The 23714-nt window shown below is 33.1% G+C and overlaps 2 protein-coding genes across 4 annotated transcripts; both read left to right on the forward strand.

Moving 5' to 3' along the window:
- The first annotated feature begins 586 nt into the window (after positions 1-586).
- Positions 587-10735, forward strand: LOC111776515 (K(+) efflux antiporter 3, chloroplastic). 3 transcript variants are annotated; one of them, XM_023655981.2, is made up of 21 exons: positions 588-813; positions 966-1054; positions 1910-1982; positions 2261-2635; positions 2905-3006; positions 3309-3389; positions 3498-3599; positions 4364-4441; positions 5534-5602; positions 5735-5785; positions 5967-6080; positions 6167-6268; positions 6359-6493; positions 6701-6882; positions 6971-7106; positions 7799-7870; positions 7982-8083; positions 8222-8383; positions 8450-8539; positions 8638-8799; positions 10335-10735. In XM_023655981.2, the coding sequence occupies exons 4-21, from the start codon at positions 2294-2296 to the stop codon at positions 10512-10514; spliced, it is 2262 nt and encodes a 753-aa protein (XP_023511749.2). In that variant the 5' UTR covers positions 588-813; positions 966-1054; positions 1910-1982; positions 2261-2293; the 3' UTR covers positions 10515-10735. The 3 variants fall into 3 exon arrangements, with proteins under 3 accessions (XP_086974207.1, XP_023511749.2, XP_023511748.2); XM_023655980.2 differs by lacking the exon at positions 1910-1982; XM_087118081.1 differs by lacking the exons at positions 1910-1982; positions 7982-8083 and having other exon boundaries at positions 587-813.
- A 9229-nt stretch (positions 10736-19964) lies between these two features.
- On the forward strand, positions 19965-23448 carry LOC111776396 (putative sphingolipid transporter spinster homolog 2). Its single transcript, XM_087118259.1, has 16 exons — positions 19965-20023; positions 20180-20311; positions 20395-20496; positions 20581-20685; positions 20774-20849; positions 20937-21011; positions 21099-21201; positions 21270-21335; positions 21429-21495; positions 21612-21682; positions 21760-21836; positions 21962-22075; positions 22157-22276; positions 22649-22777; positions 22870-22948; positions 23360-23448. The coding sequence occupies exons 1-16, from the start codon at positions 19965-19967 to the stop codon at positions 23446-23448; spliced, it is 1464 nt and encodes a 487-aa protein (XP_086974385.1).
- The last annotated feature ends 266 nt before the right edge of the window (positions 23449-23714 follow it).

Here is a 23714-nt window from a genome sequence, read left to right on the forward strand (position 1 = left end):
TAGGTAGTGAACGGAGTTCTTCCATTCATTCTATCCTATTCACTGGTATTTATCACTGATACGGAGGCCGCCGTTCACCGGGGCTTCGGTCGCCGGCTCCCGTGAAGGAAGTTGAGACAGACAAAACCAAAGCTAAGGTGCGAAAACTGAATCCTTTTTCAACCCTGGACTCTTAAATCCAAAGCCCATTTACCCTGCTTCAATGGATCTTGTTGTAGGCCTGGAATAATTGATAGAAGGTAGTAGCACGTTCCGAAAATCTACATGAACTTTACAAAGTAACATTAAAAACGTTTGTAAAGAATCTATAATATGTTTGATTTTCATCTATTTATTGACAGTAAGACTTTTTTTATAAATGTAAAGGATTTTAACGTTATTTTAAAATTTTATTTGTATTTTTTTAATCATACTATTAACGAAAAATGTATTTTAAAACTTTTTTAAAAAATGGAATGTTATTATTAATTAAACTTTTTAAAGTTTAAATTTTTTAAAAATTTAAGTATATTCTTTAAAAAATATAAAATTTAAAAATATTTTTATTAATTTTATATTGGGGTTCATTCTGAACCACAATTGGATTACACAGTGATCAGATTGGTGGCTGAGATTTTCCCTCTCTCAATTTCAAGCGTCCTCTTTCGGATGAGTACTGGATTGCATGCCCGATCGCAGGAATTGCAATGGCCGCAAAAACTGACACGTAAAAACATTGCTACCCTTCATGGGGTGTCCGCTCATTCCAATTTTCAACTCACACTCCCATTCTATCTTCCCAATTTCTCTCGCTGCATGACAAATTCCGGCAATGTAAGCGCATTTCTGCAATAGCTACTTACAAATCACTTTGGATCGTGGGCATTTCTTGGCCTCAGATATTGAGCCACATTTTAGTTTTGATTTTCATCTAAATATTTGTGTTCTAATCTTCTAATTTTGGGTTTAATTTGTCTTTAAACTAGCAAATGTTTCTCAAAGTGGGTGTGTTGGAATTACGAGTTTAGGCAATATGTTGGAGCCGATTAGTTGCTGCCAGAGCTCCCACTCCCAGGTAGCTTCTTGTTTTACTAGATTTTGTTATTCATTTTTTCATGCTATGATGTTTCATAATCTTTACTGTATTGATGTGAGTTCTTGGATTTTGTATGATTCTATTTATTTGACTTGTGAGTTTGAGTTTTGAATGTGTCAAAAGTGGTTTGATACAACCTTTCCTGTTTTGAAATATTTTGAAGTGTTTGGTTATGTAATCAAGAGTGATTTTAACAATTCTAAAAATACTTGTTCTTCTGAAAGTTGATTTTCTTAAAAAGAACCATTCTCAAAAAATGATCACAAACTCATTAGATTGGAATTTGGTAGGGATGATGATAATGTGGTAATTTTTGTGAAGTTCAACGATAAAAGGCTTGAGATGTGAACCTTTGTGTAACAGCTCAAGTCCACCGCTAGCAGATATTGTTCTCTTTGAGCTTTCCCTCAAAGTTTTAAAGATGTATCTGCTTGAGAGAGGTTTCCACACCCTTATAAAGGGTGTTTCGTTCTCCTCCCCAACCGATGTGGGATCTCACAATTCACCCCATCGAGGCTCAGCGTCCTTGTTGGGCACACCACCTCGTGTCCACCCCCGTTTGGGGCTCAGCCTCCTCGCTGGCACATCGCCTGGTGTCTGGCTTTGATAGCATTTGTAACAGCCCAAGCTTATCGGTAGAGATATTGTCCTCTTTGGACTTTCCCTCAAGGTTTTTAAAACCCGTCTGCTAGGGAGAGGTTTCCACACCCTTATAAAGGGTGTTTCGTTCTCCTCCCCAACCGATGTGGGATCTCACACTTTGATTTCTTGCTTGATAACATTCTATATGGGGTTTTGACATTTAAATTGATCCTATGAAATCACGTTTTTCAGGCATCTTGATGGGGCTGGGTATATGGATGCCTGATGAACTTCCCAAGATCATCTCTTAATATGTTCATGATTGGTTATGTAACTTGGCTTGGAAATTGCATATCTTCATGATTTACAATGTTTAGTTTCTCTTATGACATGATTGATTTGAAATATAAAACAATTTAGTAAGTTTCTGGGAAACTGATGAGTATATCTTAGAACTCTCCACCATGCTGTTTGAAACATCTTGGTGATCTTTGATTTCAATTGATTTCAAAGCGTGTAAAGAGATTTGGACAATGAATTGTTGAATATGGACTTAGTCTCCTCTGGGTTTCTCAGTTGTTTCACTTGTTTATTACTATGCAGATTTATAGTGCAGTTAAACAGAAGAATTCTTTCATGGCCTACTCTCATACTGTTCATCAACTTTGTGGCTCTTCCTTCAACTTACATTATCCACACTCGAAAGTCGCCGTTCCATCATGCACCATAAATTGCTGGAGGAATGGTTATTCTTTAGTCCACAGCAGTACTGCTACGGTAACGTTCAAAGTAGTTGGACCGAATGGATGCAGTTGGTTTAATCATAGGCCTAAACGGAGGGAAAGATTAAGAACGCGTGCAGCGCTTGATGTTGCAGCTGCTGTAGATGTCATCAATGATTTAGGATTGGATACATTGACATTCCTAGCTGTGACTGTCGTAGTTGTTCCTCTATTTAGGAGAATTAAGGCTAGCCCTGTAAGAGTGATATTCTCTTTCTTCTTCTCCGCTTACTTTTCGTATTTTATTCAGATCTTTTGAAAGCGAGTTATCTTTATTGAACGTGTGAATATAACAATTAATCATCAAGAAATCGAGCTGTAAATACGACGTTCATTTCAAAATGAGCTGTGTATTATCATGTTTAAGCTTGGTGGAGTTACATTATACTACATAAATAATATGAATTAATGTGCATTTTTCTTCATGTTTGATTCAAAATCTAACCATATGTTGGCTGTTTTCAGATACTCGGTTTCTTCTTCGCTGGGATTGTACTTAATCAACTTGGCGTGATTAGAAATATTGTAGATGTTAAAGTTTTGTCCGAATGGGGAATACTTTTCCTGGTAAGCCACGTCAACTCTTGCTTCAGTTACGAAGTTTGTCGGTACCATGCTACGTTGTCATCTTATCATTGAATGACAATGAACATACATTAAGATTAAGTGAATGAAATAAATTCTTGAATGTGGAAGAAAGGTGATGTGCAGTATTAGAGGTTCGACCGTCCTAATCTGGCTTCATATTACGTTGCTTCTTACCTTCCCAAATTATGGTTATAATTTTGTGACGTATTCGCGCACGGGCATGCATGGCTTATGAGTGTGTTTGTTTAATTATACATTGTGCTAACATTATTCCTTTTTAGCTGTTTGAGATGGGTTTGGAGCTTTCATTTGCACGTCTAAAGGCTCTTGCGCGGTTTGCTTTTGGCATGGGTTTGACACAGGTATAGTTCTAAAAAAAACCGATGCTTGATTCAAATATATCGATTGTCGCTTTTAGTATCAAGTCTTTTAACTTATTAACTCGCGCACTCCTACCTTTTCGTTTGAAGGTCATATTATCTACTATCGCTTTCACTGCATTTGAACTTCCTCCTAATGGGGCTATTGGTACAAAAATTTTGGTGTTCCTTTTTCACGCCAGACCCGACTTGGTAAGCACTCTGTTTCGGTCGATATCCTTAATATGCATTACATTGATGGAAATTCTGAATCCCAATTTATTTTGGCTGTCTGACTTCATGAGTTGAGATTGGAGGGAATATCAGTGAATAAAAGATCTTTTTGACAAAAATATTTTTTCTTTTTTCTCATTATATTTTGTGTAAAATCTCTTAAAATTTTTTCATTTCCTTTTCTAGAGTCGTCTCCACGTGTATAAACATTTGTAGTTTTGCTGCTCAATTTTGTAAGAACTTCTATAACAGCCCAAACCTACCGCTAGCAGATACTGTCATCTTTGGGCTCTCCTTTCTGGGCTTCCCTCAAGGTTTTAAAATGCATATGTTAGGGAGAGATTTTCACACCCTTATTAGGAAAGCTTCGTTTCCCTCTTCAACCAAGGTGGGATCTCACAAGGGACCCAGCGTCCTCGCTGGCACACCACCCGGTGTTTGACTCTGATACCATTTGTAACAGACCAAACCCACTGCTAGCATATATTGTCCTCTTTAGGCTTTCCCTTCTGGGTTTCCTCTCAAAGTTTTAAAACACGTCTGTTAGGAAGAGATTTCCACGAATGCTTTGTTCCTCTCTCCAACCGACGTGGGATCTTACAACTTTCAAACAATAAAATCTGCCCTTTTGTGTTATGACTGCAGTCTTGGCTTGGAAGTCTTGTCTTCATTTCTACCTTGTATGTTATGATGACAATGTTGCATTTACTCACCAACTTGAGATATGATTATCTGAATTGTAGGTTAACATCAGAAGCATTGATGAAGCTGTTGTGATTGGTGCAGCTCTTTCTCTATCTTCTTCAGCTTTTGTTTTACAGGTACATTAATCAAGTACTCTCATGATCAAACTTGTACATCTGTCTAATTTTCTGTACACCATTTCAGACATGATTTTGAAGGAATAAATTATGTACTTTTTTTTTAAACATTGAGAACAATAGAACATACGTACAGTCTGGTCGTGTCTCGGTGTTAATTCTACCGAGCCTGTAATGAAGCAAAAGTCCTTTTGTTTTATTAGGGTCTCCATTTTGTGTAATTTCATGAAAAGATGCAGGACAAGACTACCAAATGGAGTGGCAAGTATAAACTCCTGAAGATTGCAAACCTAAATCCTTCTGTATTTGATTTTCGGATCAGAGAGCCCTGTGAATAAAATATCCCACATCGGTTAGGGAGGAGAATGAAACATTGTTTATAAGGGTGTAGAAACCTTTCCCTAGTAGACCTGTTTTAAAAACCTTGAGGGGAAGCTCGAAGGGAAAGCCCAAATAGGACAATATCTGCTAGCAGTGAGCTTGGGCTGTTACAAATGGAATCAGAGCGAGACACCGGGCGATGTGCCAGCGAGGAGGTTGAGCCCCGAAAGGGGGTGGATACAAGGCGGTGTACCAGCAAGGACGTAGGACCCCAAGGGAGGTGGATTGTGAGATCCCACATCGGTTGGGGAGGAGAACGAAACATTCTTTATAAGGGTGTGGAAACCTCTCCCTAGCAGATGCGTTTTAAAAACCTTGAGGGGAAGCCCGAAAGGGAAAGTCCAAAGAGGACAATTTCTGGGCTTGAGCTGTTACATTAAGAGACAGAACAGGAACAGTTGTAGCATTGGCACGGGGAAATAGGGCAAAAAGAAGACGTAAACCAATCCAATGTTCATAGGAATAAGCTTATTGTCTAGAGATAATATCTAATAACGCCGTAGTTATCGTTAATCATGTATAAATTGATTTAATATCTCATCATCCAAATCCTCTTTCACTTCAATCCAACGACAAGATTCTAGATCTTATTATTACTAATTTCATTAAATTTAGTCAGAAGAACAATGTTTATAGTTTATTGCATTTTACAATGTTAGAATATGCTAATGGCAAGCCTTTAGGATAGTTGACCTTACCTATCATTGATAGCTTCTTGCAGAGAAAGGAGAGCTCGCGACAAGATTTGGCTCGGCAACTCTAGGGATACTTCTTCTTCAGGTTTTGTCCCCTTCAAATTTTTTCTCAGGACTTGTTTCAAATTCGTTCTCTTTTCGTATATTATATACTTTCTTCAAAGTTCTATCAGAATTATGACTGTAACTTTTCTTCAATGCTTACTGTTTGATGCAGGATATTGCTGTTGTCCCTCTCCTGGTCATACTTCCCGTCCTCGAGAGCCAGGTACATGAAAGCTTAACATCGTTTAGAGATACATCTATAATTAAAGCGATTTTCCGGGAATTATATGTTCTTTCTGCTGCTCATCTAAAATGTTCCCTGTGATTGCTTTTGTACACTTTACTCTTCCCCCCCATCATGTTTATCAAATAGTTTGACTTTGTGTATTACGTCTCCGTCCTAGAATTTGGGCACGGAAAGTATCTGGCCGATGCTTGCACAAGAAAGTTTGAAGGCTTTAGGTGGCCTGGGTCTGCTGTCCCTTGGAGGAAAGTTGATTCTTAGGCGAGTTTTTGAGGTTTGCATCGTGCTTATTTTGGTAGTACTAGTAAGGGTCGCTCCGAGTTTGTTACAGTATCTTAACCAAGAGCGTTCGACATTCAGGTTGTCGCGGAAGCAAGAAGCTCAGAGGCTTTTGTGGCCCTTTGCCTGCTGACTGTTGCTGGCACTTCGCTAATCACTCAGAAATTGGGCTTTAGTGATACGGTTTGTCTCATTTTTCATGCTTGGGAACAGCTAATGTGAATAGCTTTTTCATATTTATAAACTCTTAATTAGACTTGATGTACAGTACAGCTGGGAGCATTTTTGGCTGGGGCAATATTAGCAGAAACGAACTTCCGGACACAGATTGAAGCAGATATTCGGCCATTCCGGGGCTTGCTCCTTGGGCTATTCTTCGTTACCACAGGGACCTCGATCGATATCCAGGTGCAACATCTTCTGTTTGCCATGTATGGGTTTAAGATTACTTTATTGGTTCATGTAGTTATGCATGTTATGACGACTTGACGACTTCAAGCCTGCTTCAATCATAACATCAATAGGTCCCCGTTCCGACATCCTGTATAAGACGTACTATGACGACTTCAGGATTCCTCTGCATCTTGTTTAATGAGCGATTTCATTTCTATGCAGCTCCTGTTCCGAGAATGGCCAAATGTTCTTGCACTTTTGGCAGGTTTAATAGCAATCAAGACCCTTATAATAACAGCAATAGGTCCCCGTGTCGGCCTCAGTACTCAAGAAAGCGTAAGAATAGGCTTTCTTCTATCTCAAGGAGGCGAGTTCGGATTTGTAGTGTTTTCTCTGGCAAACAGGCAAGTCTTAACCTAGATGGTGCCTGTTTATTCTCCACCATGAATCCTTGCTTCATGTTTGCTTATTATTTGCTCTTCATGGTAGCAGGCTTGGAGTGCTACCACTCGAGTTAAACAAGCTGCTCATCATTATTGTTGTCTTGTCAATGGCTTTAACTCCCTTGCTTAATGAAGCTGGACGAAAAGCATCTGAATTCATCAGTGAAAACTACAAGACAGAGGATGTATGTTCTAACTTTAAGGCTTCCTTTCGATACTTGGTGTTTGATTTGCATTTGATTGGACCTGAATTAAGTTTGCATTTGTTACTAGCAATAAAATTGTATTATGAAGATATTCGTATCTTTACTTGGTAAGGACACGAGATTCCAACTACGAAGACAGGAAAGATACTTTGAAGTAAATTGTAAAAACCTCTCCCTAGTAGACACGTTTTAAAAACCTTGAGGGGAACCCCAAAAGGGAAAACCCAAAGATGACAAAATTTGCTAGCGGTGGACTTGAGCTGTTATAAATGGTATTAGAGCTAGACACCAGGCGATGTGCCTGCGAGAAGGCTAAGCCTCGAAGGGGGGGGTGATACGAGGTGGTGTGCTAGGAAGGACGCTGGGCCCCAAAGGCGGTGTGCTAGGATTGGGGGTCCCACATCGATTGGAGAAGGAAACGAGTGCCAGCGAGGACGCTAGGCTCCGAAAGGGGGTGGATTGTGAGATCCCACATCGGTTGAGGAGGAGAACGAAACATCCCTTATAAAGGTGTGGAAACCTCTCCCTAGCAGACGCGTTTTAAAAACCTTGAGGGAAAGCCTAAAAGAAAAATCTCAAAGAGGACAATATCTGCTAGCGATGAGTTTGGGCCGTTACAACTGTTACATAAATAATTTCTCGGCATATTTTGTAATGTGAAATTTTCACAGAAAGCTGCAGATACGGTGAATTTTGACGCTACCGAACCCGTCGTCATTGTTGGATTCGGCCAAATGGGTCAGGTATGTATCCGCCTGTATTTATGTTTTCTTGTTTTATATTAAGAATCATTATCTAGCAAGGATACAAACCAAAAGTTTTTTCTTCTTTTGAATCTCGTCTTTTTTACGTAGGTCCTGGCTAATTTCTTATCTACACCTTTGGTATCTGGGGCAGATCGCAATACTCCCGGATGGCCATATGTCGCATTCGACATTGATCTTTCCGTCGTGAAGGTCAGTCGGTTAGATTTTCATTTTTTCACAATGGTCTAGTGATTTAAATTCTTGTACTTCCCATATGTGCAATGGCATTGTGTTCTCTCATGAAATAGCTCCTTCTTTTACACTTCTATGGTTTTTTTTCATCCTCAGACGTCTAGAAAGCTCGGTTTTCCTGTTCTCTATGGAGACGGATCACGACCAGCAGTTTTGCAATCAGCTGGAATCTCTTCTCCAAAAGCTGTCATGGTTATGTTCACAGAGAAGAAGGCGACAATCGAGGCTGTTCAAAAGCTTCGGCTTGCTTTCCCAGCTGTACGAACACACACTCTCTTTATTTTCGGTCTGATTTTGAACATAACAAAGCTTCTATGACCACAGATCCCAATTTACGCCCGAGCAAAAGACGTGGTGCATCTATTAGACTTAAAGAATGCAGGTGCGACGGATGCTATTTTGGAAGACGCTGAGGTATCGGTGTCGAGTGATCAGGACATGAAGCTTAGTTATTGTTCTTGTAGACACTTCTGGATACCTTCAACATATAATTCTGCAATTTGTTTGTGCAGACTAGTTTACAACTCGGGTCGAAGCTTTTGAAAGGGCTCGGCGTCATGTCCGATCAAGTGTCTTTTCTCAGTCGGATGGTTCTAAACTCCATGGAAATACAAGCTCAAGATGCACTTGACAAATCCAATGAGCAAGAGTTGGAGATTATGAAACCGCTGCAGGTTTGTATATTTGAATGAAATGAAAGTCATGTTTTTGGTTAACAAGAAAAAGGAAAGGAAAGGAAAAAACGTGCTCGATGCCCCGATGGATTTTCGTATAAGTTGCATCGATTAAAAGTAAAGATTAGAGTTGACAATTGATGGAGTTTTGACTAGGAACACTAGCTAGTTTTTGCATCCTATTTGGGTAAGCTTAGATAGCCCTACAATAGTGAATGGTCGATGGTCAACATGTTTTTAATAGTGAGATCTCACATCGGTTGGAGAGGAGAACGAAGCACCCTTTATAAGGGTGTGGAAACCTCTCCCTAACAGACTCGTTTTAAAATCGTGAGGCTGACAGCTTTACGTTATGAGTCAAAGCGGACAATATTTGCTAGTGATGGGCTTGGGCAGTTACAAATGGTATTAGAACTAGACACGGGGTGGTGTGCTAGCGAGGACGTTGGACCCACAAAAGGGGTGGATTGTGAGATCTCGCATCGGTTGAGAGGGGAACGTAGCACCCCTTACAAGGGTGCGTGGAAACCTCTCCCTAACAGACTCGTTTTAAAATCCTGAGGCTGACTGCGATACGTTATGGGCCAAAGCGGACAATATTTGCTAGTGATGGGCTTGGGTAGTTACAAATGGTATTAGAACTAGACACGGGGTGGTGTGCTAGCAAGGACGTTGGACTCACAAGGGGGTGGATTGTGAGATCTCGCATCGGTTGGAGAGGGGAACGAAGCACCCCTTACAAGGGTGTGTGGAAACCTCTCCCTAACAGACTTGTCTTAAAATCGTGAGGCTGACGGCGATACGTAATAGGTCAAAGTGGATAATATCTGTTAGCGGTAGGCTTGGATTGTTACAAATGGTATTAAAGCGAGACACCGGGTTGTGTGTCAGTAAGGAGCTAGCTCCCCTAGGGGGGTAGATTGTGAGATTCCACATCGGTTGGAGAGGGGAACGAAGCATCCCTTGTAAGGATGTGGAAACCTCTCCCTAACAGACACGTTTTAAAACTGTGAGGCTGTGAGGCTGATGGTGATACGTAACGGGTCAAAACAGACAATATCTGTTAGCGGTGGGCTTGGACTCTTACAAATGGTATTAGAGCCAGACACTGGGCGATGTGCCAATGAGAACACTGGATCCCTAAGGGGGGAGGATTGTGAGATCCCACATCGGTTTGAGAGGGGAATGAAGCACTCCTTATAAAGGTGTGGAAATCTCGCATTCTAAAACGGTGAGGCTGACAGCGATCCATAATGGGCCAAAATGGACAATATTTATTACCAGTGGGCTTAGACTGTTGTAGTAGATCTCTCATCAGATAATTTCAACTTTCCCGCTGTTTCTTTTTTCGAACTTGGTAGATAATATATTTGAGTTATGGCTTCATTTTCCAACAACTTAGTGAGCACAATGATAGAATCCTTTGGGACATGTTCGATTAAATGCCGAAAGAGATAATAACAGCCATAATTCCAAGGCTTAATCTTTGTCTGTAATCACTAAAAAAAGACAATGCTACTGATTCGGTTGATTAGATACGCGTCAAGGACTCAATCGAGTCTCCAGAGAACGAACTGTCGAGGCTGAACCGGGAAGATAATACTCGGATCTTAAACGGAAAAGAGGTGGATCAAATGAATCAAGATGAAGATCTAGACGGAAAGGGAGTCCTATACTGTGAACTTGATACAGACAACAACCGCCAGACACTCTGATGACAGATGGTTTAGAAAACCGAATCATGTTGAAACATTCATTTTATCCTCCAAAAGTTTTGTTTTGTTTTTTTTTTTTTTTTGTTTTCAACATCTGAATACCATAGCTGAATATGCTTCGTTTTTTTATAGCTATTTGGTTATTTTATTTGGTCGTTGGTGTTAAATGCTTCGAAGATGTTTTTTTAGAATAAATGTTTAAGAAAAATAGCATTTTTAGATTTGGTTTGAGTTTCATAAAATACAAAATTAGAAATATGTAATTTTGAAAATTAAAAATTAAGAGAAATGAGATATGTAATTTTGAAAATTAAATTAAAAATTAAGAGAACCCAAATTTATAATTTTTGGATTAAATTTATAATTTCGGAAGATAGGAGACTAATAATTAAGAATTCAAATTTGTAATTTTAAAAATTAAGAGTTTTGTAAATTCAAATTTGTAATTTTGAAAATTAAGAGTTTTGTAATTAAATAAAGAAATATTAATTCAAGAGTTTTGTAATTTAATGAAAAAGTAAAGTATTTAATAAGTTTTGAAAATTAAGAGTTTTGTAATTTAATGAAAAAGTATTTAATAAGTTTTTAAGTGTGGTTGATTAATCTTAAACAAAATTAAAATTTTAAAAAATTAATGTTTTATTCAATATAAAATTAAATTTTATATTTAATAAAACTTTAATTTTTTAATTTTTTTTATCTAATAAATTCGTGCAATTAAAAAAATACAATTAATTTAAAAATATTATTGATGTAAACCTCATTTCTAAATTTGGTATGAAATAAACTTAGAAAAATTGAAAATGATTAAATTTGTAATTTAAAAAATGCATGAACTTAAATTATTTGTTTACATCCAAATTATTTTTTAGCTTAATATAATAGTAGAAATTATATAAGTATGAACGTTTTAACTTAAATTTAAATTATTTTATAACTACGATTAATTCAAAAGGGCATTTTTGATTGAAATAGATAACATTACAATTTTATTTTATTTTTTTGGTTTAAAAAAATTAACTCAATCCAACTAAAAATACTAACTCAATCCAACAATCCCATATAATTTTAGCAACAATCCCATATAATTTTAGTTAGGTCGGTTCAGGTTTTCGGGTTCAACATATACCCGGTGTCTGGCAAAAGATCAATTTGATTGCTAAAATCAAGTACAACTATTTGAGAATCACAAAAGACGTTCAAGAAATTTAGCGTTGCATTAAACTACAATTTCAACTTTTTACTTCTAACCACTCAATTAATACTTTATTTACTACATGCTATAAGTTAATTTTTTTTCGGTAAATATATTTAAATTTACTGTATTTTTTTTAATTGTATTTTCATCTCAATTAAAAAAAATAATTTTTAAAATTAAAAAAAAAACAATTTTTAAAATTAAAAAAATAAAATACGAATAAAAGAGTAAAGCCTAGAAAAGATAAAATATAAATCAAAACTCAATCTAAATCAAAATATAAGTTTCAAGATTAGAAGGTTTCAAAATTAAAAAAGATAAAATAAGAATAAAATATTAAAAATTTAGTCTAATAAAAAATTAGAAAAAATAAAATATAAATAAAAAAAATTAAAAAACACTCAAAATCAAAATTAAATCTAAATAAAATATGAAAAAAAAAAAATTTAGGAACTCATTTAAAATTAAAAAAAAAAAAAAAAAAATCAAACTCAGTCTAAATTATCAAGTTTGAAAATTAGAAATTATAAAATAAGAATTAAATATTGAAAATTTAGTCTAAAATTTGAATAAAAAATTAGAAAAAAAAAATATGAATAAAAAAAAATTAAAAAACAGTTAAAATCAAAATTTAAACATAAATAAAACATGAATAAAAAAAATGTAGAAACTCATTTAAAATTAAAAAAAGATAAAATATAAATCAAGTATTTTAAAATTAGAAAAGATAAAATAAGAATCAAATATTGAAAATTCAGTCTAAAATTTTAATAAAAAATTAGAAAAAATAAAATATGAATAAAAAAATTTACAACTCAATTAAAATTACAAAACATAAAATATAAATAAAAAATTTATAATATTCTGATTAGAAAATTAAAAAAAAAAAATATGAAAGAAAGATTTAAGATGGAGTTAAATAAAAATGGGTTAAAATTACTGAACATAATAAAAATATGAAAAATAAAATATGAATTTAAATACTAAATTTAAAATTACAAAAGATAAAATATGAATCATAGATTTAGAACCGGCCGGAATCAATCCTACTTTCTCTTATTTATTCTTGTACTGTCGTGAGTTCTTTCTACACTATTTTGAATTCACGAACCTTTCATAGTTTTCGAATATCAAACTTTTTTTGTTTGGTGTTTTGAACTAATGGCTAGTTATGTTGCTTACGAAGTTAGTTCCAACCGATCTTGGTTCACGCCATTGCGGTACTATTTTTACTTTTCTCATATTTTGATTTTTAAATATGATAGCAGTATTTGAAGGTTCAATCATTCACCATCTATGTTTGATTAATCTCGTTAGAATTCAACTCATTTATATTTTTTTAAACTTTAAATCTTTGTTTATTTCTGAATTTGGGCTCGTTCTTTCTTGTATCATCCATTTAATTAATTATATGGATAGAGGAGCTATTTCAAGCAATGGTGTAAATGGAATCCAATGTGGTGCTGATGGAACGTGCACGTCTGGTTCCGGGATCCAGTAAAATTTATTTGAAGTGCATCTAAGTAATATTTTATTGTCACTTGTAGAGGTTTCTAAGGATGTTTTTATGGATTATTATGATGGGACAATTTAAGTTAAACAATTTTGAGGACTGGATTTTATCTTCGGCGTTTATGGTTGGACTTCTTCTAGCTTGTCCAATATTTGTATCATTGTCGAAGAGGTAATCTAAATAACTGTTGAGCATATTGTCGACTATGATTCAAGTATAATTTGTTTGACTTATAATATAATTTAAATTTTGAAGGGTAAATCGATTTTGACATATGTGTTGGATTATCTGTTTGGACTTTGTCAGTAATTGGCTGTGGTTTTTCTTTTAATTTTTGGTCGATTGTTGTGTGTCGCAGGTAAGTAAACATCTTATATTTTTTCTTATTTTCAATCATTTCCTTTTAACTTTTTATGACTATCTGCAATGTAAGGATATGACCATCTATATTCATAAGGGGATGACTTTCTGTAGTATATAAAGACTGAGCCAGTTGTAAACTTGAATGTAGAGTTAAAATTAAGAAAGTTTATTACAACGTAATTTCGTATGGGTTAGTTTAAGAACTCTCTAAGGTCCACTCTCCATCAAACTCACTCATATGTTAGTCTATATTTAATATTTTTGTATTGATTCTTTAGCTAATTACTTTTACATCGCAGGGTCCGGTAAACTTCGTATGCCTACATTGTGTGACGCCTAGTCTAAGGCCGCTTTCTATGGCTATGTCTACCGTTACAATTCACATTTTTGGAGATGTGCCATCTTCACCTCTTGTTGGAGTTCTCGAGGTTTGTTCTTTAGAAGTTAGGTCTATTTGATACGTTTTGAGTTAAACGTTTTAACAATCAAAGTTTTAACAATGGTTTACTCAATTTTGTAGGACCATCTTAACAATTGGAGGAAGACTACTCTCATCCTCACAACCATTTTTTTCCTAGCTGCTATTATATGGTTTATAGGTAAACGTTAGAACACGTAGACATATGGCACTAATATGACAACATGAACACGTAATTTCTAAAAGTAGGCCACATTAGGGACGGTATCGATCATTAAACATCGAATGAGAATAATGTTGATTCTTTAAGTGGATATTTCGTTACCGTTTAATCTAGTTTTTTCTTTGAGTTCAACGACATATGGGGCAAGAGATGCATTAATTAGTTAACCTATAGTCCAGTGTGCAGTATTTTCATTTTTTTTTATGAATATCGATGAGTTATTTTTCTTTTATCTTTGAAAACATGTCATAACTAGATTGTAATGTTCATGCATGTTCATGTTAATATTGATACTATGTTTGAGTATCGGTCCTTTATTAGAAAAAATAAAAGAATAAATGTTGATTATTATATTGACACATTTTTCTTTTCAATTACAGGAGTGTTTTTTGATGATGTAAATAAGTAGGATGTGCAACAAGGCACAATTAATGGATCGAAAGCAAGACCTTCCTTACAAACAAAAAAAAATTATCTCAGTAATAGTTTAGGATCTTCTACTAGTTCTTATTTCAGTATCATTCAATATTTTGTTGTAAATATTTATTTTTTCAATTATAAAGAGAATAAAGAGTTGAAGAGCATTAGATTTTATTTTATTTTATTTATTTATTGTTAGTTTTTCGGGATTAAATTGACTATTTTGTTATAAATTTATTTTATTTAGTTTGATATTTGTATTTCATTCGTTTAAAATGTTCAATAAAATTTTTATACTTTATAATAACTATTATATATGTTAAATAAATAAATAATTTAAGTTAACAAAATCTATTTTAAATTAAATTTATTGGTTTGAATAACGAAATTTATAATAGTTTAATTTTTTTTCGAATTATATATAAATCCAATTAAAATAATAAATAAAATTATATAATTTCTACCAATCATATAAATAGTAAAATAATAAAATAAATAAATAAATAAATAAATCTTTAATAGCCTAATCCAAATCAAGGTTAGATTTTATATGGAGAAATTAAATATAAAAAATAGGAGAAACTGGTAAATTAAATATCATAATTTGAATATAATTAAAAAAAAATGAGGAGAAAGTAAATTAAATATCATAATTAAAAATTAATAAAAAAAACATTCAATTGTTTTGGGTCATTCATCTAATCAATTATTATATTAGAACACTGTGAGTAATAGCGTGAACGAGATTTAGAAAACTTGCGGTGATAATAGATGCACATTTGATTCTGGAATACAATAAGATTGTTTTTATTGGTTATTATCTAATGTTACGAGAGTATCTAACGCCACTATGTTGGATCAATTACATGGATAGAGGGGTTATTGCTGCCATTGCGAGCGTGAACTGGATTCAGAAAAGTTGTCGTGTTAATGATACATGCACATTTGGTTCCGGAATAAAGTAAGATTATTTTTATTGATTATTATGTAATGTTACAAGAGTATCTGCTAGCTGACCTGACGTGTTATGCCACCGATGTTAGATGAGTATACATTCGATTTTAGATAAGTATTCATTAGGGTAAGAAGGGAATTGACCGAAGGTATATAAAGGCCGAGCTGTCAATGAGGCAGGACGTCAGGTCACCGATTTTAGATGAGTATTTATTAGCGTAAGAAGGGGATTGAGCTAAAGTATATAAAGACTGAGATGTTAATGGGGCACAACCGTGGACGTCTTTATCACTATGGTTTTTGGCTTTTTAATCTTTCTAAAAAAAATTAAAATTTTTAACTTTTATTTAAATTATTTATGGAGTAATTTTTGACATTTTAGAACATTTTTTTTTTACATAAATGTGCTGATATGATTTTTGGAGGATTAACGCGTGGAATTATTGTAACAATTGTATTACGTAGGCACCACTATTTGCTTTCAAGGTAATTTTATTTATTATTCGGACCAAGTTTGATATATTTGAATAATGTAATTATTTCTTACATTTGAATTGGAGCTCGTTTTTGGTATAATATTTATTGGAGCAGCATTTTGATTTGGTGCATTTTGCTTCAAAAACATGTACGACTTCCTAGTTTTTTTCTCATTTGGCGAGCTGCTACTGTTTGACACACACGTATACCATTCTTTTATATGAAGTTATAGCCTACTTCTATCTGACATGACATTAGTAGAGACATAGTGATCGATATTCATCTAAGGATAAAAAGGAGATCGACCTTTCGGAGTATAAAGACCGAGCCAATTATAAACTTCACTAGGGAGTCAAATTAAGAAAGTTAGAATGTCATGTAATTTTGTATGCATAGTCTATGGATTGACCAAACCCAAAAGCCTAAGCTAATATGTTAGTCTATATTTAATATTTTTGTATCGATTCTTTAGCTAATTACTTCTCTTGTTGCAGGGTCCGATAAACTTCGTGTGCCTACATTGCATGATGACTAGTCTAAGGCCGCTTTCTATAGCTATGTTCACAGTTGCAATTCACATCTCCCGACAAAACTTCGTGTGCCTACATTGCGTGATGCCTAGTCTAAGACCGCTTTCTATCACTATGTCCACAGTTGCAATTCACATCTCCCGGTAAACTTCGTGTGTTTACATTGCGTGACGCCTGGTCTAAGGCCACTTTCTATGTCTATGTCCACAATTGCAATTCAAATTTTTGGAGATGTGCCATCTTCGCCTCTTGTTGGAGTTGTCGAGGTTAGTTTTTAGAGGTTAAGTCTATTCTATATGTTTTTAGTTAAAAGTTTTAACAATGTTTTATAACTCATATTAATGATTTTGTAGGACCGTCTTAACCAAGAACACTTCTCTCATTTTTACTCGCTGCTATCATATGGTTAATAGGTAAACGTTAGGACATATGGTGATATGAATCCAACAACTGATCACGTGCATGTACCCGAAGGACCGATTACAAGAAGCAAGGTTAAGAAGATTCAAGAGGACTATTAATGGTTGGTGGCTGAACTTTCTTTTGTTAGGGTTATCTTCTTGGCCTATTTAAAGGCATGTAATATTCATGTTTCGGGGATTTCTTGAGTACAGAAAAAACCTTTGTGTTTTCTTGATAACCTTTTGGTGTTATTCTTTTTCATACCTTGCTTTAGGTTTGATGTTTAAACAGATTCATTAAATTAGTTTTGATCAAGCTAATTCTGGAGTGAATTGTCTTGGTATCTAAGAGTGACCATCATAGATTCCAAGTTCGATCTAAGAGTCATTCATCTTCTAACCAGCTCTTGGTTGGAATCAATCCGTTAAGTTAGCTTTCTCTGTGAGCGTTTTGTAAGGATTCTAGAACGACCTCTAGCTTTGCAAAAATCAGCATTGTAGGCGCTTATCACATGGACATATGACAACACGAACACATAATTTCTAAAAAGTAGGCCACAACATGTTAGAGACGGTATCTAAGGATAAACATCGAATGAGAATACTGTTCATTCTTTGCATTAAATTAATTACTTGACCTATGCTCCGGTGGGCATTAGCTTCGCTTTTTATGCATATCGATGTGTTGTTTTCTTTTCATTTTTAAAAACATGTCATAACTAGATCGAATGCTTGCTCATGCAAATCCATGTTGAAATCGATATTATGTTTGAGTATCTATCCTTAATTAAAAGAGAAGAAAGGTCAATAATTATTATGACACGTTTTTTTTCAAGAGTATTTTTTTGACGATGTAGAGGAAGAGGATCTGCAACAAAGGATCGAGTGCAAAACCTTCATTTGAAAACAAAGAAATTATCACAAACAAACCGAGGTTCGCAAAAGTGAAGAATCTTTCACTAGTTCATTTTCAATATAATGGGTCGTAAATAAACAATTTTGCACCCTTCTAATAAAACCTATTTATAATTTAATTCATTTATATACTAATTTTTTATGATACCTATTTAATAGAATATAAAAATAATATTTCATTATAAATTTATTTTATTGATATTGATATTTCTTAAATTTAAAATTTTCAATAAAATTCATAAATTTCAATTATTAGAACCATTATTATTATATGATGAATAAATTAATAATTTAAGTGAGCCAAATCTATTTTAAATTAAATTGATTGAGCAAAATATATTTTAAATTAAATACCTATTTAATAGAATATAAAAATAATATTTCATTATAAATTTATTTTATTGATATTGATATTTCTTAAATTTAAAATTTTCAATAAAATTCATAAATTTCAATTATTAGAACCATTATTATTATATGATGAATAAATTAATAATTTAAGTGAGCCAAATCTATTTTAAATTAAATTGATTGAGCAAAATATATTTTAAATTAAATTGATTGCTCGTTTTATAAATTAGCCTATTTTTTTTCGATTAATCATATAAGCCCAAATAAAATAATAATTAAATAAATAAGCATAAATAAAAATAATACAGAATAAAAAGTCTTGAAAAAAAAATCGAATAAAAAAACAAGAATAAATAAATAAATAAACAACTTCCTAATTTTCTTTTTTTTTTATATTTTATTTATTTAATTTTTGAGTGTGATAAATCCTTAAGAAAATTAAATTTTAAAAGAATTAATTACTTTATATTCAATTAAATTTTATATCTAAAGAAATTCTAATTTTTTAATTTAATTTTTTTTATCAATAAATTCGTACAATACAATAATTTAAAAATATTATTAGATGTAATATTTAATGGAACCTAATTTTTAAATTTTGTGGGAAATAAATGAGGTTTAGAAAAATTAAAAAGGATTAAATTTGTAATTAAAAAAATGCATGAACAAAATTTATCATTATTTAAAACCACCCAAATCTTTTATGTTTAAGAAAATTAACCTAATCCAATTTGAAATACTAACCCAACCCAACCTCTTAGTTAGGTCGGTTCAGATTGTCGGGTTCGAATGTATACCCCTATCTCACACGAAAGAAAAAGAGACCAATTTGATTGTTAAAATCAAGCACAAGCTACTCGAAAATTCTTTTTTACTGATTTTCATTTTTGACCTTTCAAAAGAAATTTAGCTTCAATTGGTATGAAAGATATAATTTCTAACCTTTGACTTCTAACAACTAAATTAATACTTCCGTTTTTAACTGGTTCGTAAATATATTTAAATTTACCATATATATATTTTTAATATTTTTCAATCAAATTAAAAATAAAAAATAAACAAATTTTAAAATTAGAAAAAATAAAATATGAATAAAAAATTTAAAAGCTCACCTATAATTAGAAAAGATAAAATTAGAATATAAAGTTTCAAAATTAGAAAAATTAAAATCAAAATCTAAACATAAATAAAATATGAATAAAAAATTTACAACTAATTTAAAATTACAAAACATAAAATATAAATAAAAAATTTATAAATATTCTGATTACAAAATTACAAAAAATAAAATAAAGTAAAGATTTAAAATGGGTCGAAATCAAAATCTAAACGGTTAAAATTACATAATCAAAATTATGAAATATAAAATATGAATGAAAGATTTAAAATATTAAATTTAAAATTACAAGAGATAAAATATGAATCAAAGATTTAGAACGGGCCGAAATCAAATCATACCTCTCCTATTTATTCTTGTAATTCCTCCGCTCTCTCATCTTCAAATCGTACACTGTCAGTTAGCTGTTTTTGCACTATTCTGAACTCACAAACCCTTCATAGTCTTGTAATTCCTCCGCTCTCTCATCTTCAAATCGTACACTGTCAGTTAGCTCTTTTTGCGCTATTCTGAACTCACAAACCCTTCATAGTCTTCGGATATCAAACTTTTGTTTTGTGTTTTGAACTAATGGCTACTTCTGTTTCCTCCGACGTTAGTTCCAACCGATCTTGGTTCACGCCATTGCGGTACTATCCTTACTTTTCTCGTATTTTGATTTTTTAATATGATAGCAATATTTGAAGCTTCGATCATTCGTCATCTTTGATTAATCTCGTTAGACTTCAACCCATTTCTATTTTTTTTAACTTTAAATCTCTGTTTATTTCTTTTTGAATTTGCAGACTACTTGTTCTGTTTTGTGTTATCCATTTACTTAATTATATGGATAGAGGAGTTATTTCAAGCAATGGTGTGAATGGAATCCCAAAAACGTGTGGTGCTGATGGCACGTGCACATCTGGTTCTGGAATTCAGTAAGATTTATTTGAAGTGCATTTGATAATATTTTATTGTCATCTGATATTTCTAAAGATGTTTTATGGATTATTATGATTAGGGGACAATTTAAGTTAAACAATTTTGAAGACGGAATTTTATCTTCTGCTTTTATGGTTGGACTTCTTCTAGCTTGTCCAATATTTGCATCATTGTCCAAGAGGTAATCTAAATAACTATTGAGCATATTGTCAATTATGATTTGACTATAATTTGTTCGACTTATCATATAATTTAAATTTTGCAGGGTAAATCCATTTCGACTCATAGGTGTTGGATTATCTGTTTGGACTTTGGCGGTGATTGGTTGTGGTTTTTCATTTAATTTCTGGTCGATTGTTGTGTGTCGTATGTGAGTAAAGATCTTATATTTTTTTTCCTTTTCAATCCTTTTCTTCTAATTTTTACGACTCTCATGAATGCAATGCTTTTCTTCAAAGGATTGTCGGTGTTGGTGAGGCATCGTTTATAAGTCTTGCGGCGCCATTTATTTATGATAATGCACCCGCTCATAAGGTTCATTTCATATTCATCACAATAATATACTAATAATGTTTTAGCATATCGTCTATCTAGTTGAAAATATTTTCTTATTTGCTACAGAGGACTGGTTGGATAGCAATATTGTATATGTGCATGCCTACGGGTTATGCAATTGGCTATCTTTACGGTGGATTTGTAAGTTCTTATTTATTTGGATAACTTGTTTACATCATACTCCTAATTAGATATCTGTGTAGTTAACTTTTAACTTTTAATTGATAGGTTGGTGAACGTCTAGGTTGGCGCTATGCATTTTGGGGCGAGGCAATATTAATGTTTCCGTTTGCAATTTTTGGTTTTGTTGTCAAACCTTTGCAATACAAGGGTAAGGATCGAACTTATATCATACAACAATTTTTGTGCCACCACTAACTAAACTATTTGTGGATGTAGGATCTCCTTCTCGGGAGACAGTTAACGCACCATTACCTGTCGATACAGCTACCTCCTTAGTTAAAGGTACTTATCTTCTACTTCCGTCTCTTGCTTTTCTTGTGCATGTTGGCATGTTTATGAGTCGTAATAATTTTTTTGGTTTGTTTATGGAATTAGATTTGAAAACTAAAGATGGAACATCTCATAAGGATTTAGCAGAGAACCCAGTGGAGAGTTCCTCCAAGTAAGTACCTCGTGGTAGATCTTATCAATGTCATTTTCAAATTAGATTCTAAGAACGTTGCATTTGTATCTTGCTAGAATATGATTTAATCTTTTTTTTTTTATAACTTATGATAGCTCTACACCTCCATTTCTGAAAGATTTGAAAGCGCTTCTGGTCGATAAGGTTTTTGTCGTCAATGTTTTAGGTATGTTTTATCATATTGTCATGATCATATAATATCTCAATTTTGGATATAAGTATTTTCAATTATATTTTGTTCAGGTTTTGTGGTATATACGTTTGTGATCGGTGCATACTCATATTGGGGCCCCAAAGCAGGCTACAACATTTATCAAATGGTAAACTATTTATCTTAATAATTTTTTTTAAAGACGAACAATGCTTAAGATATAAACTCGAAAAAGGTTAAAAATGATGAATAATTGAAGGAAATTTTTGACAATTTGGAACATTTTTTTAACAGAAAAATGCAGATATGATTTTTGGAGGGATCACTGTAGTTTGTGGAATTATTGGAACAATATCAGGAGGTTATGCCTTAGATTATCTTGGCACCACTATTTCCAATGCTTTTAAGGTAATTTTATTTGTTATGTGAAGGAATTTATTTCTTGAATTATGTTTACACCGTCATCGTAATCTTATATTTCAATTGTAGCTTCTTTCTAGTACAACGTTTATTGGAGCAGCGTTTTGCTTTGGTGCATTTTGCTTCAAAAACATGTACGCCTTCCTAGTTTTTTTCTCCGTTGGCGAGTTACTGCTGTTTGCCACACAGGTATATTCTTCAAAAACATAATATTCTATGCTATGAGTATCTCGTAGTTGACTTGACATTAGTAAGGATTGCCACACAGGTATATTCTTCAAAAACATAATATTCTATGCTATGAGTATCTCGTAGTTGACTTGACATTAGTAAGGATATGACCACCGATATTCATAAAGGGATCGACTTTCTGGAGTATATAAAGACCGAGCCAATTGTAAATTTCAATGGAGAGTCAAATTAAGAAAGTTTATTAGAACTTAATTTCCTATGAGTTAGTTTAGGAACTATCTAAGGTCTACTCTCCATCAAACCATCTAATATTTGTCTATATTTAATATTTTTGTATCTATTCTTTACCTAATTATTTCTACATCGCAGGGTCCGGTAAACTTCGTATGTCTACATTGTGTGACGCCTAGTCTAAGGCCGCTTTCCATGGCTATGTCTACCGTTGCAATTCACATTTTCGGAGATGTGCCATCTTCACCTCTTGTTGGAGTTCTCGAGGTTTGTTCTTTAGAAGTTAGGTCTATTTGATACTTTTTGAGTTAAATGTTTTAACAATCAAAGTTTTAACAATGGTTTACCCAATTTTGTAGGACCATCTTAACAATTGGAGGAAGACTACTCTCATCCTCACAACCATTTTTTTCCCCGCTGCTATTATATGGTTTATAGGTAAACGTTAGAACACATAGACATATGACACGAATATGACAACATGAACACGTAATTTTTAAAAGTATGTCACATTAGGGACGGTACCGATCATTAAACATCGAATGAGAATACTGTTGATTCTTTAAGTGTGTTTCGTTACCGTTTAATCTATTTTTTTTTTCTTTGAGTTCAACGACGGCAAGAGATGCATTAATTAGTTGAACTATGCTCCAGTAGGCATTACTTTCGTTTTTTTATGGATATTGATGAGTTGTTTTTTATTAATCTTTAAAAACATGTCATAACTAGATTGTAATGTTAGTGCATGTCCAAGTTGATATCAATACTATGTTTGAGTATCTATGTCTTATGTTAGAAAAGAATAAATGTTAATTATTATATTGACACGTCTTTTCTTTTCAATGACAGGAGTATTTTTTGATGATGTAAATGTAGAGGATGTGCAACAAGGCACAGTTAATGAATCGAGAGCAAATGAAGTTTCGACACAAGTTTAAAGTCTTCTACTAGCTTATTTTTTTAGTATGATTTCAATTTTTTTTTGTAAATAGACTTTTTTTTCAATTGTAGGTAGAATAAAGAGTTCAGAATTAGGTTGCTATTTTGTTATAAATTTATTTTATTTAGTTTGATATTAGTATTTGTTCGGTTTAAAATTTTGAATAAAATTTATAAACTTTCAATCAGTATTATTATATGTTAAATAAATAAATAATTTAAGTTAGCAAAATAAGTTAAATTTATTAGTTTGAATAACTAAAAA

This window comes from Cucurbita pepo, chromosome 15, assembly GCF_057944985.1.
Source record: "Cucurbita pepo subsp. pepo isolate OVF chromosome 15, ASM5794498v1, whole genome shotgun sequence".
In the NCBI taxonomy this organism is placed as follows: Eukaryota; Viridiplantae; Streptophyta; class Magnoliopsida; order Cucurbitales; family Cucurbitaceae; genus Cucurbita; species Cucurbita pepo.